General features: G+C 34.8%; 1 protein-coding gene across 6 annotated transcripts in view; it reads right to left on the bottom strand.

Annotated features, from left to right (window-relative positions):
- Positions 1–2,500: 2,500 nt before the first annotated feature.
- The window catches only part of LOC145664758 (uncharacterized), a 67,786-nt gene continuing 54,376 nt past the window's right edge, over positions 2,501–15,910 (bottom strand). For 5 of the 6 annotated variants that reach the window (XM_081731693.1, XM_081731696.1, XM_081731692.1 and 2 more), the window contains exon 4: positions 2,501–7,637. In XM_081731693.1, the coding sequence (XP_081587819.1) occupies positions 6,827–7,637 (811 nt within the window). In that variant the 3' untranslated portion in view covers positions 2,501–6,826. The remainder of the gene's footprint in view (positions 7,638–15,910) is intronic. The other variant, XR_014127516.1, reaches the window with a different exon arrangement.

The raw sequence follows: 15,910 nt of genomic DNA, 5'->3' as shown, positions 1-15,910 counted from the left end.
GAGCTAAACAGAAGAATTTGTTACCCTTTACATCAGTTTTCAGACAGTTCACTATACTCTGAAATGGGAAGAAGTCAAACTTGGAAACATTTTACTAAAGAGACTTCGGCAGAAAGTGCAACATGTAAATAACGCAAGGTTAAAATAAAACAAAGAACAAAGGTAGCACAAATGTATTATGGAAACATTTAAAAACACAGCAACCTACTATATTAGTGAATCCGGAAAAAGTATTGACGAATTTTAGATATTCAATTTTATCATCACAATTTTAGATGTAGGTTCGGATACGAATCAAGATCTGAGATTCGAATTTCGGATCCGAGATCCGGACCCAGATTCGAAATCCGAATTCCGGATCCAGATCCGAGATCCGGACCCAGATCCGAATTTGATCCAGATCCGAGATCCGGACCCAAGTCCGAAATCCGAATTTTCGGATCCGGATCTCATTGGGTCCGGGATATCCGGATCCGAAAATTTTTGGCCATCCCTAATATATATATAAGAGGATTGAACTATTTGAGGTATAACCTGTTCAGAGAGGATGCATCTGATGGAATTTCTTTTGGGCGAGAAGGGTTTAATTACTGATTCTCAAACTTGAATTGATAAGAGATATTCAGTTGTTTGCATTTGCTGTAAAAATTCATTTGTTGACACATTTTGTCCCGTTCAAGGCAGAAGGTCATAATGTACAATGTATAAATTCTACAGAACAACAAAAGTTGTTTCCAAAGAGACCATTTAATCCCTTGAAAACGCCCATGATTTGTGGTTCTCAAAGCTAGATGAATTCAATACAGCTATCAGGATATGCCACCAGGTGTAAGTTATCAAGGCCGGCAAGAAAATTTAAAAAATATATTTCTGGAAAAACGACAACATACTCCCTCATCCTTCGAAAGCAAACTTCACCTTTCTGTATATTAGTATACGACTATTTTCATTACGTACTTATTGGGACAACTCTTTGCATGTGTGTTTCTTTTCAGAGAGATGGGTAAAGTTAAAAAGTAAAGTGGCATAGAAAAAATCTGAAAATATCGAAGAAAAATAAAGACGAAGAGAGGTATGAAGAAGTGAAAAGAAAGGGGAAAGAAAGATATAAAACGAGAGTGGAACAAAAGAAAATCAAAAGAGCAAACAAGAAAAAGAGTGATCGTGAAAGAAGAGCTTTAAGAAAACAGTTGAGAGAAAGAACAAGAAGATAGAGGCAAAACTTAAAAGAAAAGAAAATATTGCTGGACAATTTGGCTTTAAGTAGACCTAATCCTCCTCCAAGTCAAAATTTGCAGGATGAACCAGGGTGTTCTTAAGACAGCCATGACAATATTGCACTACGTAATAAAAGCAATGCAAGAAAAGAATTAGGTCGTAAAAAAAAGAATAAGACATAGCCCCCTCCAAAAAAAAAAAAAAAAATCAAACATTTAGAACGAAAATTGAAACGGATGCCTAAAGATGTTGAAAAATATTGAAAGCACTGTTATAGGCTTGAAAGGAAAGGCACAGACAGCCCAAAGACAAATGTAAAATGTTTGCTGACGTCACAAAAAGTGTCTCCGACAATTAGGAAGAAATTGTTTGAAGGAATTGTCATGGAGAAGCAGATAAGCAGAAGATCTGTCCCGAAAGAAAAGATTTTGTATCAAAATTAGCAGGGGAAATAGTGAAAAATATAAATGTCTCTATTACCTGAAATCACTTATGTCGAACAGAGCTACACGAATATCTACTCAAGAAGTTAAACATATGGTAGAAGAAGGTTTACCTCTGAGGAAGAAAAAAAAGTTATCCAGGAATTCTTGGAGAATGATTAGAACAACAGATGTGGCTCCTGGGAAACATTTACGCGACATAAAGTTAAAAGACAAAGAGACTGTTGAACAATACGAAGCAACACCCCAACTTAAAAATTTCATATACATTATTTTGCATGTCAAGACCATTTTGGAAAATGAAAACTTTATGTTCTACGCCTCGCGGTTATGCCGGCTAAGCTAAAGGAGACGGTGATGATGAGAGATTAATGAAGTGGTGGAATGAAGAAAGTGGGAAGGAACGGGAGAACCCCGAGAAAACCCACGCACAGGGTGTTTGTCCACCACAAAGTTCACTTGGCTTGAGCGGGGATCGAACCAGGGACCCCACGCACCAGAGGTGAACGCTCTGTCACTGAGCTACGGCGGCCCCAAGACCATTTTGGATGGTAGCTCCAGTGGTGAACGATAGAGACACTTGTCTGTGTGTACAACATGATCGATATTAAAGTCTGCCGTTGCTTTATGCTAAATACGTAGTTATTTAAGATCCGAAGCATTTATAAATCTTAAAGCTAATCTTGAAACTTTTTGATAGGAATGTGATGTTTATGTAATAATTCTTGTTTGTCGTTCCTAACAACAGAATTAATATTCACTTTTCACGTTTAGAAGAAGGTAGTCTTTGAATTTACCTTATTGTGAACTGGATTTCATTTAGAAAAAAAGTCCTTGGATAATTATATCAAACACTTTTTATTTTGCGAAAAATTTACACCTATATCGTTAAAAATAAAGTACCTCTACTTTCAGACTATTCCTAAAACTAGAGTTGATAAATATAAGTTTATATACCGGTATTGCATAAACAAACCACAATATACATCTGTTAATCATTATGTAATAAATTTGTATACCTCCGTTACCATTTCGTATCCTCCGTTCCTGTTGCAAATTTAAAACTTCTAAAATTAAGAAATAACACAAAGTACTTGAGTGACCACATAGTGTGTGGTAAATGTTGGGCCAAACGGAATATAAAACTAACATTTTGGGTTCCTTCCGCAACAATATATATATTTAGTTTTCTCGGTCTCGAAAAGAACTTATTTCTGAAACGACCCTTAACTTCCAGCATGACTGTGTGTTCTGTGATACTGAAATAAATCGATATTATAGAGAAATTTGCAAAGCGTTTTCTGTAAGAACGACTTCATTTGAAGAAAGGATAGCAGATATGTAGTGAAAGAAATGATGACTGGGTTGAATCTGTGCTGAGGAGTATACAGTCTGTTTCAGATCTTCATGCTGCAGATCCGTGGTATCATGAAAAGGAAAGTGTGAATTTTTGGACTGGAAAAGGAACTGCTGCATAATTTCAAGAAGATGCCACTAACAAGTGCGCACGACCTGAAGAGAAAATTCTGTGTGATGTATTCACTGCCACGTCAAATACCTAGAAGAAAACGACGAGGAGAAATTAACAGTAGTAAACTTGATCAAGAAAATGGAAGACCACTTACCATCTGAAAGCCAGGTTTACTCATACAGCACTAAATACATGCAACGCAAGCTACTTGTTGATTTTGGTGATGATCTCATGATATGTAGTATCGGTTAAAAATAAGATATTTTGACTTTCCAAAAAAACAGCAGTGGCAATGTTAAACGAATGTCATAACATGAATCGAACAGACATTGATGAAGACAAGGCCAACATTATTCTTGCTGTAGCAGAACTTATATAAGCGCATATATAATTTACAAGAAATAAATGCACATAGCCAAGTACCAAGTGAAAATGTTCAGTATGTAACTGAAGGAGGAAGTCTAGTATATCGAATTCTATGGAATCGTAATGAAACTTTTTGAAGAAATACGTATTTCGTATTTCTCATAAGTGAAGCGACTGTTGTATTTGATGGATATAATGAAGAGCATTCTACAAAAGTCCGAGCTCATAATCATCGTCAGATTCAAACACAATCAGAGTTTCCAACCGTTATTTTTGATTCCAATACAAAGCCAAGACGGTTTGTTACACTTCTAAATTGCTTCTTTCTGGATGCTCTGTTATTTATGAAACAGCTAATACTGATTTGCAGATTATTCGTGAGACGTTCAATGCTGCTCAAAAAGATACAACAGTTGTTGTTGATGACGACACATATCTTCTTGTCTTACTTATTAATTAGGTCTATATAACAAACATTCCTCACAATGTGAACCTATGCCCTGGACCAAAGCAGAATACGAAAGATGTATTAATGTATGCTATTAAAACTTGCAGAAGTCTTACGTGATACTATTTGCGCCAACATACTATTTTTCCACGCAATTCTGGAACATGACACAACATCACGACTATAAACAGTAGGAAAAACAGAAGCTTTTAAATTATTAGGTAAATGTGAAGAATTTCGAAACCATGCATCGATAGTCAAAGCGCAGACGGCTGAGAGGGAATAAAGCAGTAGTACCTCTGTTGTATGATGGACAGCCAAACAAAACATTGCAGCAAATTCTTATGCGGATGTTCACCAGAAAAGTGGCCACCAATGCTTTTCACGTGAAACCTGAAGTACTGCCGTGCGCTGAAGATGCCTGTTCGCATCACAGTCTGCGTATCTACCATTAAGTGCACCAGTGGCTAGGTCTTAACCTTTAGACGCCCATTGACGCAACTGCTGCGCTCATGAGTTAAACCTCAATAGCTCGGCTTCTAATTGAGCTGAGATGATAATTTTGGCATCAATGTATATCTGAAGAATGAAGCTTTTCGATGTTATGTATATGGTGGTACAACGGCTGAGGGAGAAGGGTAAAGTTGTTTTGCAAAATTTTTTTTTGGGGGGGGGGCTTTCCCCCTTGGGGATACACTCATAAGCATTGGTATGTGAAGCAATGTAGTAGTCCACTACATGGTAATACCCTGTATGTGTACTTGTTGCTTATATGGGAGAGGCAAATTGGCCAATTTTTTCAGTCTCAGTTTTTTACGCAAATTACATTTATTTTCAGGTAAATTTCTTCTTCTTTTTCTAAAAATATGGCGGGAATTGGAAACATGTTATCCCGTTGGAATCTGCGCTCCATAAGCTTTCTAACGAAGTATCAACCATGATTGTGTGATAATTAGGAGAGTCATCTGGGGCGCCAACGCGAAGGTCTGTCACAACTCTTCGAAAATGATATACAGAGCTTTTTCTGGAATTTCGTTCTGAATTTTTATCTCGCTTTGTATTGCAGCAATGATTGCTTTTTTATATTATGCTAAACATTAGCATAATTTTGTCGGCGTATGGTGACTACAAGGGTTGCCAGGGTCCCCAAATTCTATTTTTCTCAACATCTAACACACCGCATATAGTATTTTGTTAGGTATCATGTCAAATGATGAATTTCAGACTCTATCAGATGGAATTCAATGGTAGACTTTGTGTATTCGTTTTCAGCACACTTCAATTGATTAAAAATCGTTGAAAGGGTTCTGATGCAATATTATCCCTCATCACTGCTTTTCAGCGCTAAATTGACTGTACTATTCACCTAGATTGCAGTGTTGGCATGTAATAACTAAAAGAATCTTGAGATGGGCAGTTTTTAAGGGATTTTTTCTTAAATATTCCTCAATTAGTTTTCCTTTGTACACAGAAATTTCCCGTTCATTACGTAAATTGAAAGCCTGCAATCTTCCAAATCGGTCGAGGTATAACTTGTTCGTGTTATACTAATGGTCTGATCTACGGTCATTTAAAGAGATCTCATCGATGTCTGTAAATATACACAAGTGCTAAAGTGTTAAGGGACCCACTTATATGTCGACCAACAACTATTTTCTGATTCTAAGGACCCTTAGAAACATTTCTAATATAGTGGCAAAAGTCCCCCCTTATCACCCTTGGCCCTTGATCTATAACAGAGCCGACAAAGTATTACAAGATTCGTATGTTAGTGTGAAACTGTGAAAAGGTCATGTGAAATAAGGCATCTAATTATGGAAAATTTTATCTTATGCTGGCATTTTCTGAGAAAATTTTACTCCCTCTTAATCCAGTTCGAGTCAGAAATCGATGTAGTTTTAGCCATAATAATTATGCCTCATAAAACGAACCTGCACCAAGGAATGCAACATCACTTATTCGATACACCGTAAAATGGCTTGAGATTACTCTTGAATTAATTGTATATGGAAAAATTTATCTCCTTCCACGAAATCAATCCACCAGTAGATTTAAATGTAAAAATGTACTAACAATGGAAATTGTTAAATGAAGCGCTGACACAGGAACAATGTGAAAGGAAGAATTTTGAATGAGGGACAACAATACTATAAAGAAATACGAGAAAGATGCTTTGTTTGGTACAAAGTTAAAATATAAGACCTTGCGGCTAAAATCAAGTTTTCTCAAAGATTTCCATCTCCATTAATTCCTATCGAAATCCACTTTTATTTACATTCTGTATCTCTAGCCAATAATATAGTTATTATAATCTACCAATATATAAGTGAACGCCGTTTCTTGCATTATATAGACAATTCACTACTTCAGAAAAACAGAGAAAGAATATCAGCGTAAAGGTAAAAACATGTAAGAACGGAAATAAATTCTGTGAAGATTATGTAATACACAAAAGTAGATAGGATTTATTTAATAAAGGTGTATTGTATAACTTCTTGTTAAATATACATTGCAAATGGTTCTTTAGATATGTAATAACAAGTTCCATAAATATCTTCCCCCTGTAGAAAATAATTACTATATACAAAAATAACTTCGTACATTTCGTAAACACGTAACATAACAACAACATACATAACTTCAGATCATAATAAAAGGCTTCAGCAAATTCTGCTTTTTGAAGTGAAAGGAAATATCTTCAATGTCTCTTCGACTCGATTTACTTATTTACACCAAATTCCTTAATAATATATCTTCATAACAATATGAATACTATACAGTATAAGTGTGTTCGGATGCATTGTTTAAACCTGATAATGCTGAAATTAAAAAAAAAAAAAAATACTGAACTGTTCAAATAAGAAATTACAATAACACATACTAAGATGTCACTGTTGCGCAAGAATTCTCCAAACATGACCGCATGTGTGTTCGCAAATTCCACTTTTGAGCAAATCTTTTACCACATAAGTCACAAACAATGTTATACTCTCCCGCGTGAAGTTTCATATGCGTATATAAATTATATTTCCGTGCAAATTTTCGGCCACAAATATCACATACAAATGGCTGTTCACCTGTGTGTGTTGTCAAATGAAGTTTAAGAACCTGTGAGTTCGTGAGTTTTACACCACAAACTTCGCACTGTGTTGATTGCTTGTGGGTCTGAATATGGGCTGATAAATTACACCTCTTGATAAGCTTTCCACATATATTGCAAGGATGAAGTGTTTGACCTCTATGAATACTCCTCATGTGGTTACTTCTAGACATTGATTTATCGAATATTTTGTTACATAAAGGACAAGCATAACCATGAGTGTGAATATGTGCTTTCAGCTCCACTTTTGGTACTCTCTTGCTGCATATGTCACAACTCGTTTCTATATATTCCACGAATGGTTTCTTTTTCTTATGAACAAGCTTTAGATGTACATAAAGTGGCCAATTGTGGTTATATAATTCACCACAAATTGCACAACCCAAATCGCGGGCACTCGGATTTGAATGTCTCTTCAAATGTTCCTTCAAATAACAAGGTTTTGAGAAATCTTTGAAACATATTTCACACGTATGTCGCCTTTTCTTACCATTACTAGTCTTATGCTCTCGATTTGTCTTCGCCCCAACAGAGTTACCTTCGTTAATAGTACAAATATTGGTGAGTACAATCTTCCTCTCACCTTTAACTCTAGAAAACAAATAAATAAATACATACATAAATTAATAATAAAATGCAAAAAAGAAAGGTAGATACATCAGTATATAAAAAAAATGAAATTTCTATATCCTGTACAATGATTCAAACGCATTTAAGATCAACCAGTACACATTTAGGGATCCAGCCCAAAGTTAGTAAACAAGAACAAGGTTATAGTATGTGGAAGTGATCTGAAGTTAGTAGTCCTGGAATATTCCGAACATCTTAAACATAATATCCAAAGAAATAGAGCACTAATCTTAATAGAACTTTTAACATTACAAGGGGCCACAATAGCAGCTATTTAGATAAGTAGCCGGTCGTACAGATTCTAAATTTCCGTGTGGGGTATATAATATCACGCGCTTTAGGACTTCGCATAGCGCGACGATGGTGATTAGGGAAGCTCTATTGACTTCAGGCATCACCCACCAATATTTTACATGTGCTCAAGAGGTTTTACATTCGTGAGCTAGGAAGCTAGAGTAAAAGGCATATACAGACCAGAGCACGCTAGAATGCACTACGGTATAGGGATGCGCGTTATCCTGGTAAACCATGTACTGCTTCGAAGTGGGATTAGAGGATTGAGTTGAAGACATCGTACTGTATGGCACAATATACCCTCAATTAAGGAAAAAGATAGAACGTGTAACTTAATAGCCTTTTATCACAATAATAGGTGAGCTCTGTACTGCTGACTGCGAATACACGCATAATTTTTATCCTGTTACATTTACGTCTACGGAAATACACACAATTGCCACTTTGTCCGAGGCAAAAATGATTTTCATCGCTAGACCATCACAGCACTCTATTCGCCTCATCACTGTAGGCTCTCTTTACACACAGGTAATCGGCAATGAGGAGGTATTAAGGGTAACTGTGCGAGAAAAACGTGTGTACGTCAACCTGGCTCAAATCATAGATTTAGTGTTCGATTCTTACATAAGTGCAGTCACGAAGTCTCTGATTTCATTGGCAAAGTATTTCAAGCTCGATGTAGAACTTTCTCTAATTAACATGTGTATTATCTCCATTTACGGAAGTCCTTCAGAAGATATTAACATATTTATGAATAAGCTCGAGTCTCGCTTGAACTATCTTGGTACGAAATTCAAAAGCATTATTATTTGCGGTGATATCAATGTAGATTGGTTAGTAGCTTCGACAAAGAAGTCAAACCTTCAAACTTTATTTAATCTTTTTAATTTGAAACCTATTAAAAATGTTCCAATCAGATGCGATAAGAGCGCACTCGATCAACTTATTATTAGTAATCTGAAAATCAATATATTTTTAATGTGTGTAATGTAGGTTTTTCTGATCATGACGCCATCTATTTTTCCCTAAAGGTTGAAAAAAATGTATTGAACGTCCTGAGTATACGACTCTAACAACTAGATCCTTTTCCATTGAAAACGTAAATTATTTTCGTTACTTGCTTTCATCTGAAACATGGGAATCTCTGTACGATTCAAATTCTTCTCAACAAAAATTTAACATTTTTTTGATACATTTCAGTATTATTTTGATATGGCATTTCCGCGAAAAACTTTCGAAAAAAGTAATAGGTTAAACAAAAAATGGATAACAACAGAAATCAAAATATAAAAAAAGAAGATAATTAATTTCAATAAACTTATAAAGATCAATAAGTGTTTACCTATTGATATAACTTCTTATACTGACACATATAAGAGAACATATAAAAAAGTTATACAAGCAGCAAAAATGCTTCATAACGATGATGAAATTAGAAACTCAACAAACAAAATGAAAGCTGCGTGGCGATTAATCAACGCAAATATGAAAGGGATACAAGCTAATGAGATAAGACAAGTATCCCATAATAACATAATAACAAACGAGCCTAAGTGAATGGCAGAGATATTTAATGATCATTTTCTTTAAGTTGCTCCCCCCCATCACTGAATCTCATACGCCTCTTTCTTGAATGTCAGCAACAAACTCAAACAACCGAAGTATGTTCTGAAGACCTGTTACAGCTAGGGAACTGCTATCTCTTCTAAAAAAAAATCTTTTCGATTGGCGGTCCGCAGCTGTAGATGAAATCCCATCGTCTATTACTAAAAACTGTATTCAGTTTTTTTTTTTTTCGCAGCCATTGCGTTATGTAATAAACTCCTCATTTGAAAGTGGCATATTTCCTGATAAACTAAAGATGGCAAAAGTTATACCGCTTCACAAAAAGGGCAATGCTGATGATGTAAAAAAATTACCGACCGATATCTGTTCTCCCTGTATTCTCGAAGGTTTCTGAATATGCTGTACTATCACGATTAAATAGCTTTCTGCTGTCCCACAGTATTAGTTCGCCTATTCAACACGGTTTTCAAAAATCTAAATCAACATATACTGCAGTTTTCGATTTTTTTGGTGAAAGTCTCCAACACGTTAAATGATAAGGAATATGCAATAGGCTTATTCACCAATTTTTCTAAAGCTTTCGATAACGTGAATCACGAGGCCTTACTACAAAACTTTACAACTATGGCATAAGGGATACAGTCTACAACTGGTTTCCTTCATATCTGTTAAACAGGAAACAGGTTGTTCAAATTTCGAGATCTCAAAACGGTCGACTTACAAGGTACGAGTCATCTCCTGGTATTATCAAGAAGGGCGTTCCTCAAGGGTCCATTTTAAGCGCTATTCTTTTCATAATTTATATAAACGACTTACATGAATTTCTGGACTCCCGTGATATAGTCTTATATGCAGATGAAGTAAATATTAGTAAATATTTTAGTGAAAGGAAGCACAATGTCGCAGCTAGAAAATAACCTGAAACTAACTGCAGAAAGATTGACAACGTGGGCATCCAGTAACAACTTAGAGATTACTACTTTTAAGTTATTCCTCTTCAGCAAAATTCTTAGGGTTAATTATTCAAGATAGACTTATCTGGGAAGAACATATTTTAAGCTTAAACAATAAACTATGCAGTCTAAATCTTGTTTTATATATAGTACAAGGCACCGTTTCTCGACATACTTTGTTTTTATTATACTATGGTAAGATATATTCACTTCTCAGTTTTGGAGTTATATTTTGAGGAGCATCGCACCTTGCCTTATCCATCTTCCGCATAAAAAAAAAAATATTATTTTTAACTTGAAACAAGATCTCGTAGAGAAATATTTAAATTCCACAGAATTCTAACGCTCCCATCTCTGTACATATACAAAAGCATTATCTCTACCGAGACTAATTGGCATTTCTTTACAGGTACATCTTCTGTACATTCATATAATACAAGGCGAGCTACGGATGCTTATGTCTCGCAACAAAATTATAGCTTAACTAGAAATAGTGTGTATAATACTCTGTGTGTACAAGATTGTATAATCACTTACCGCAGCATTTTAAAAACATTAAGAACATAAAAGTGTTTAAGAATGAGATGTTCAAATTTCTTGTAGATAAAGCTTATTATAGCGTTTCTGAATATAATTCTTGAACTAAATATATATTTAGGTGTATTCTTTGCTACTATTATTTTGTTATCGATTGTAATCTAATTTTCTTTTAGTTTATTTTACTTTTTACTATTATCTTTGTAATTTGATATATTATTTTCTGACGTGTCCTATGTGCTTTGTCTTCTGCAGCCTCTATGTAAAGAAAGGATGAAAATAAACTAAACTAAACTAAACTATTGTAGCTGCGGGATGGTCATTGTTATAGTCCAGAGTGCAACGAAGTAGTCCAGAATGCAACTTCCCAGTATCGAGTAGAAAATAGTTCCTGTAAAGTGTCTTGGTAAGGTGGGAGGAATAAATTGAGTATGTGACGAACATCTCACATAGCACGCAAAGTCTATTGGAGATCCAGATCATGTTTACATCTAAATTAGCTTACACCAATTTAAGCTATATATATATAAAATTTATATTAGAAGTCTGAGGTATGCTTTCAATCAAAAACATACACTATATCTGACATATCCAAATCTGATCCAGTGATTTCTATATCTCCTAGGGAAACAGTCTGGCAAATTACGCGTAGTTGTAAATACGGAATGATAACTTGTGTGTTTTAGAAAAAAAAAAAAAAAAAAAAACCTGAATAAGTCGATAAAGATGGTAGTGCTGTATTACGGTATTACTATGAGTACATGTTACACCTATGTATACGTAAAACCACACAAAGCGTACATATTATTCAAACAAATATGAAGATACCTGCGTATGTTTGTGGTACATTTTTATAGTTAGTTTCACTTGCTCATAAATGTATTGAATGTATACTCGTAATATACAGTGTACGTATAACTTGAAAAATATATATATAGATATCAAAAATAGGAAAACGAACCATAAAATGTCATGAAAACACATTAAACACTAAAGAACAATTTTGTATGCGAAATCAATTTTTGACACAGCCGAGTATAGACTTATATGACAGGAGAAGCGCTACTTCAAGTATGCAAGTAACTGTACAGATAAGTGTTAACACCACAGTAAGCATGATTTGTCTATAATACAAGATGGTAGTAAAGTTTCAAATACCAATAATACTCGAAATTTTCAAGTGTGCTTTACCGTTCTAATTAACGCGAATTCAGAAAAGTCCACAGACGCAGCGAATCCAATTATGATGAATTAGCATAAACAACAGCAGTGAATATGATGAAAATATATAACACAATCTATTGCAGAATTCAATATATCAGGTGACAAAGAAGTAAAGGTGGTTCAGAAAGCGTGGTTGCAGAATGAAAAGAACTCTTTCTGACCTTTCAAATCTGCAATAAGGAAAGGAAAACGACTAGAAATGCTGAGCTTTGAGGAAGGAATAAGAAAGTGCTATCTTACGGAATTATTTCTTCATTTGGTACGTATGAACTATTTTGATTCTAGTTTTTTCTAGTATCTGAGGCCTGATTATAATACTTCAAATTTATTGTGTTTTCTTAAGTGTGTCATACGAAGCCTGTTACAAGTTTCAGTTTATATCAAGAGCAGGAAATGTTAATTTCAACATTTTACGTTGGATATCTTTCATTTATTACAGTTTCTTTCGCGTTTTGTTTGAGGCAGATAATTGAAATGAGTCATTATATCAGGATGATTGAGAAATGTCGTGCCAAAATGTAACTGGAAGTAGGGAGATCTTTATTGAGCAGTTGATATATTAAATGACAATCGGCGAAGGCTTTGCACGGAGATATGCAACGTGTTCCAAAAGTCCGGAGTGACCAATAGTTTCAATGTATTTGGTAAGTGTTATACATGATTACCAGGAAGCCACTCGAGATAAAGTGTTATGAGTGCACACTCAACATCGTTCGCCATCAAGAACTAACATTTTTGGATTGTGATGGAGACATCTTCATTCAATCTTAATCAATCAATTACTCAAACGATTTCTATTATATTTTAATACGGGAACACTCATATGGTATAAGTTTTAAAGGTAGATCTTGCGGGAAAAAAAAAACTGATGGAATAACTTTTGCAAAATCTCTTGAACACAGCAAGTTCTCAGCTACACACGATAGTGTTCCAAAAGTGTATGCATATCTATTTTAAGTAGAGAAGCAGCAACCCCAAGACATGCATAACATCAGGTAACTTATCTCCTGATTTCACCAGTATGAAAGATTTATCATATGACTGTTTCTGTATGAAAAAATACCAGGACGATTCCGATCTGAGAGAGATCAGAATGGCGAACGGCGCTGTGTTGACACTCATTACACTACCCTACACATTAGCTATTTCCATCTGAAAATAATCCATAGCCCTTCCTATTTACCAATTAATTTGGAAATTTTAGTCAGTAGAGGTTTTTGAAACATCCAGGATATTATTGTAAGGCATATTATATACATTATACTATATCTCCTAGTTGCTACCAACGAACTGATTATCGTGTTGGGAACAAAAGTTCGCTTCAATTCCTGTTGTTCCATAAGTGCACTCCAAATATTTTAGAACACGAAGCTAAAACTTAAAAAAATTCTTTCTAGCCAAAATCCAATCTCCTTGATAAGTTAGGATAGGGTGGCTTAAATGGGACGGGGCTTAAATAGGATAGGGTAGCTGGACGAGTACAGACCAATTTTTCTTTATTTCAACTAAATATTCTAGAATTGTGGTGCAGAAATAAATTCACAAGCTGTTATTACAATAGCGTGACACTCAAACACGTATACCTTAAAAAGACAACAACTCGCTCGTGACTAAATTCTAGTGTTCTTGCTTTTGATGCGGGAGATATGATTTGGTCTCTGATGGAACCTTCCGGGCTAAATGGTTAGCGTTTGAACCTTTGATATGTGAGTCTTGGGTTCGGTTTCGTGTGGAAGATAGCGTGGTTCTAATATGCCACTTCTAACTGTAGATCCAAATCTCATATATTCTTTCTCATGAAAGATATACGTCAAATCCCTAACGCTTAGTAAAAAATATAATGGATATCATTTCGGTACTGCCTTTAACAGTTTTGCTAAGATAATATAAGAATCATTTCCAGAGATTGGTTTCTATGAAATAAAGTTTTTGAAAATATGCATACATTCACGCTTTCAAAATAGCAAAAGATGACTTTAAATATAACCAAAGAAAAAGTCTTTTTCGAGGTGTAGGAATGAGGTCAAGTAGTGTTTCTGTCGCTTTCTTCCGTCGTCAGTGAAACAAATATGTCACTAACGTGACACAGGATATTTGTCTTTAGCTTGTCGCCAAAACTTTGGACCGGGTTGATTATTCTACTAACTGCTTACGAGTTAGATCTGAAGTCAAATGGCATTAATGTTGGGGAGAGGGGAAAATGTTACGGTCGTCATCCGGCATCCTAGTGGCGGTCATATTGAATTTAACTTTGCTGTTTTGAATGGTTACATGGACACACGATATATCAAATGACATTCTCTTTCAACAACAATTCAAATAGTGCAGTTCATTTTATGATAACTATAATGGTGTTCCAAAAGAAAGGATTACATACTATATACACTTTATAATGTTGCAACAATACATGCATCATTAAGAAAAACTATAAACCTCGAAACAAGAAATAAACACTCCACAAATTATTGCTTAGCACACACATATAGGAACGTGAAGCGTATGAAAATGGTGCGGAGAACTACTTCAGAGAAGAGAGTGGACCTGTGGGATATGATATGTGATGGTTTTTGTTTCTTTGTGATTCACAGATCTGCTCTCTAGTGATAAATGTGGTTATTGTACTGTTTTAATCCTTTCTTTCGGAACACCCTGCAGAGTCTAGCTTAAAATCTTTCGTACATACATCATTACCCAAAATGATCTGTATAATGAGATATCAAATCTGAAAAAGGTGTAATTTGATATATGGTATGGGCATGTTGCCATTTGAAGTAATAAAATTGAATTCAACACGGTAAAAAATAGCTGTAACCACATCATAACTTTTCTCACTCCCACATTTATATCAGTTGACTCCAGATCTAGAGATTATTCTACAACGATATTGTATATCTATACGATAAATTACTTCCATTTTCGTATCTTGATTTTGGGCAACGGTGCGTAAAGTACACAATCTGTTGAGTAGAAGAAAAAGAAGGAAAAGAGATAATATGTTGTTGATTCTAAATATAAAGAAATAAGATTTAATCGTAGTAGCTGAAAATCTATGTTGGTTTTACATGTATAAACTGTACTCCTGGTTACCGTAACAGCAAATAGTTGTTTATTAAAAGGTTGCTATGACAACCGAAAAAGAAACTTATTATTAATGGAGTTGTGAAAAGAATAATAAAAGGTAATAATGATAAGTGACGTGTCTGATTGAAAGCAATTTGATCCTGTTGACTTATTTTAAAATCTACATGAACTGTGGACTAAATGTAACGTGTAAATATATAAAATATAAGAATAATAAGTTTTATAATCGTTACATTTTAGATGGTGGTTTACCGACCAGGACCTTGAGATTAAATTGAAGTAAATCAGTCTCAGCATAGCGTTCAACACGGAGTATATTTTGCTCAGAACTGGGAAAAGAATTTATGGAAACATAAAAATGAGCGTTTCTGGAAATGAAAATATAAATGAAGGTGGTGATGTAGAACTAACAAGTATGAACTCACCAACGAACGTGGCTGATCTTACGACAGCTTGGTCAGCAAATAACGCAGCAACAGCAAAAAATGGATACCAAGCTGGAGCAGATACAACAAAAAAATGGATACCCAGATGGAGCAAATGTCCCACCAAATAATTCAATCTATAACACAACAAATG

The sequence above is a fragment of the Thermobia domestica genome, chromosome 11 (genome assembly GCF_964235325.1).
Source record: "Thermobia domestica chromosome 11, izTheDome1.hap1.1, whole genome shotgun sequence".
Lineage (NCBI taxonomy): Eukaryota > Metazoa > Arthropoda > Insecta > Zygentoma > Lepismatidae > Thermobia > Thermobia domestica.
This window is presented reverse-complemented; position numbering and strand designations above follow the sequence as displayed.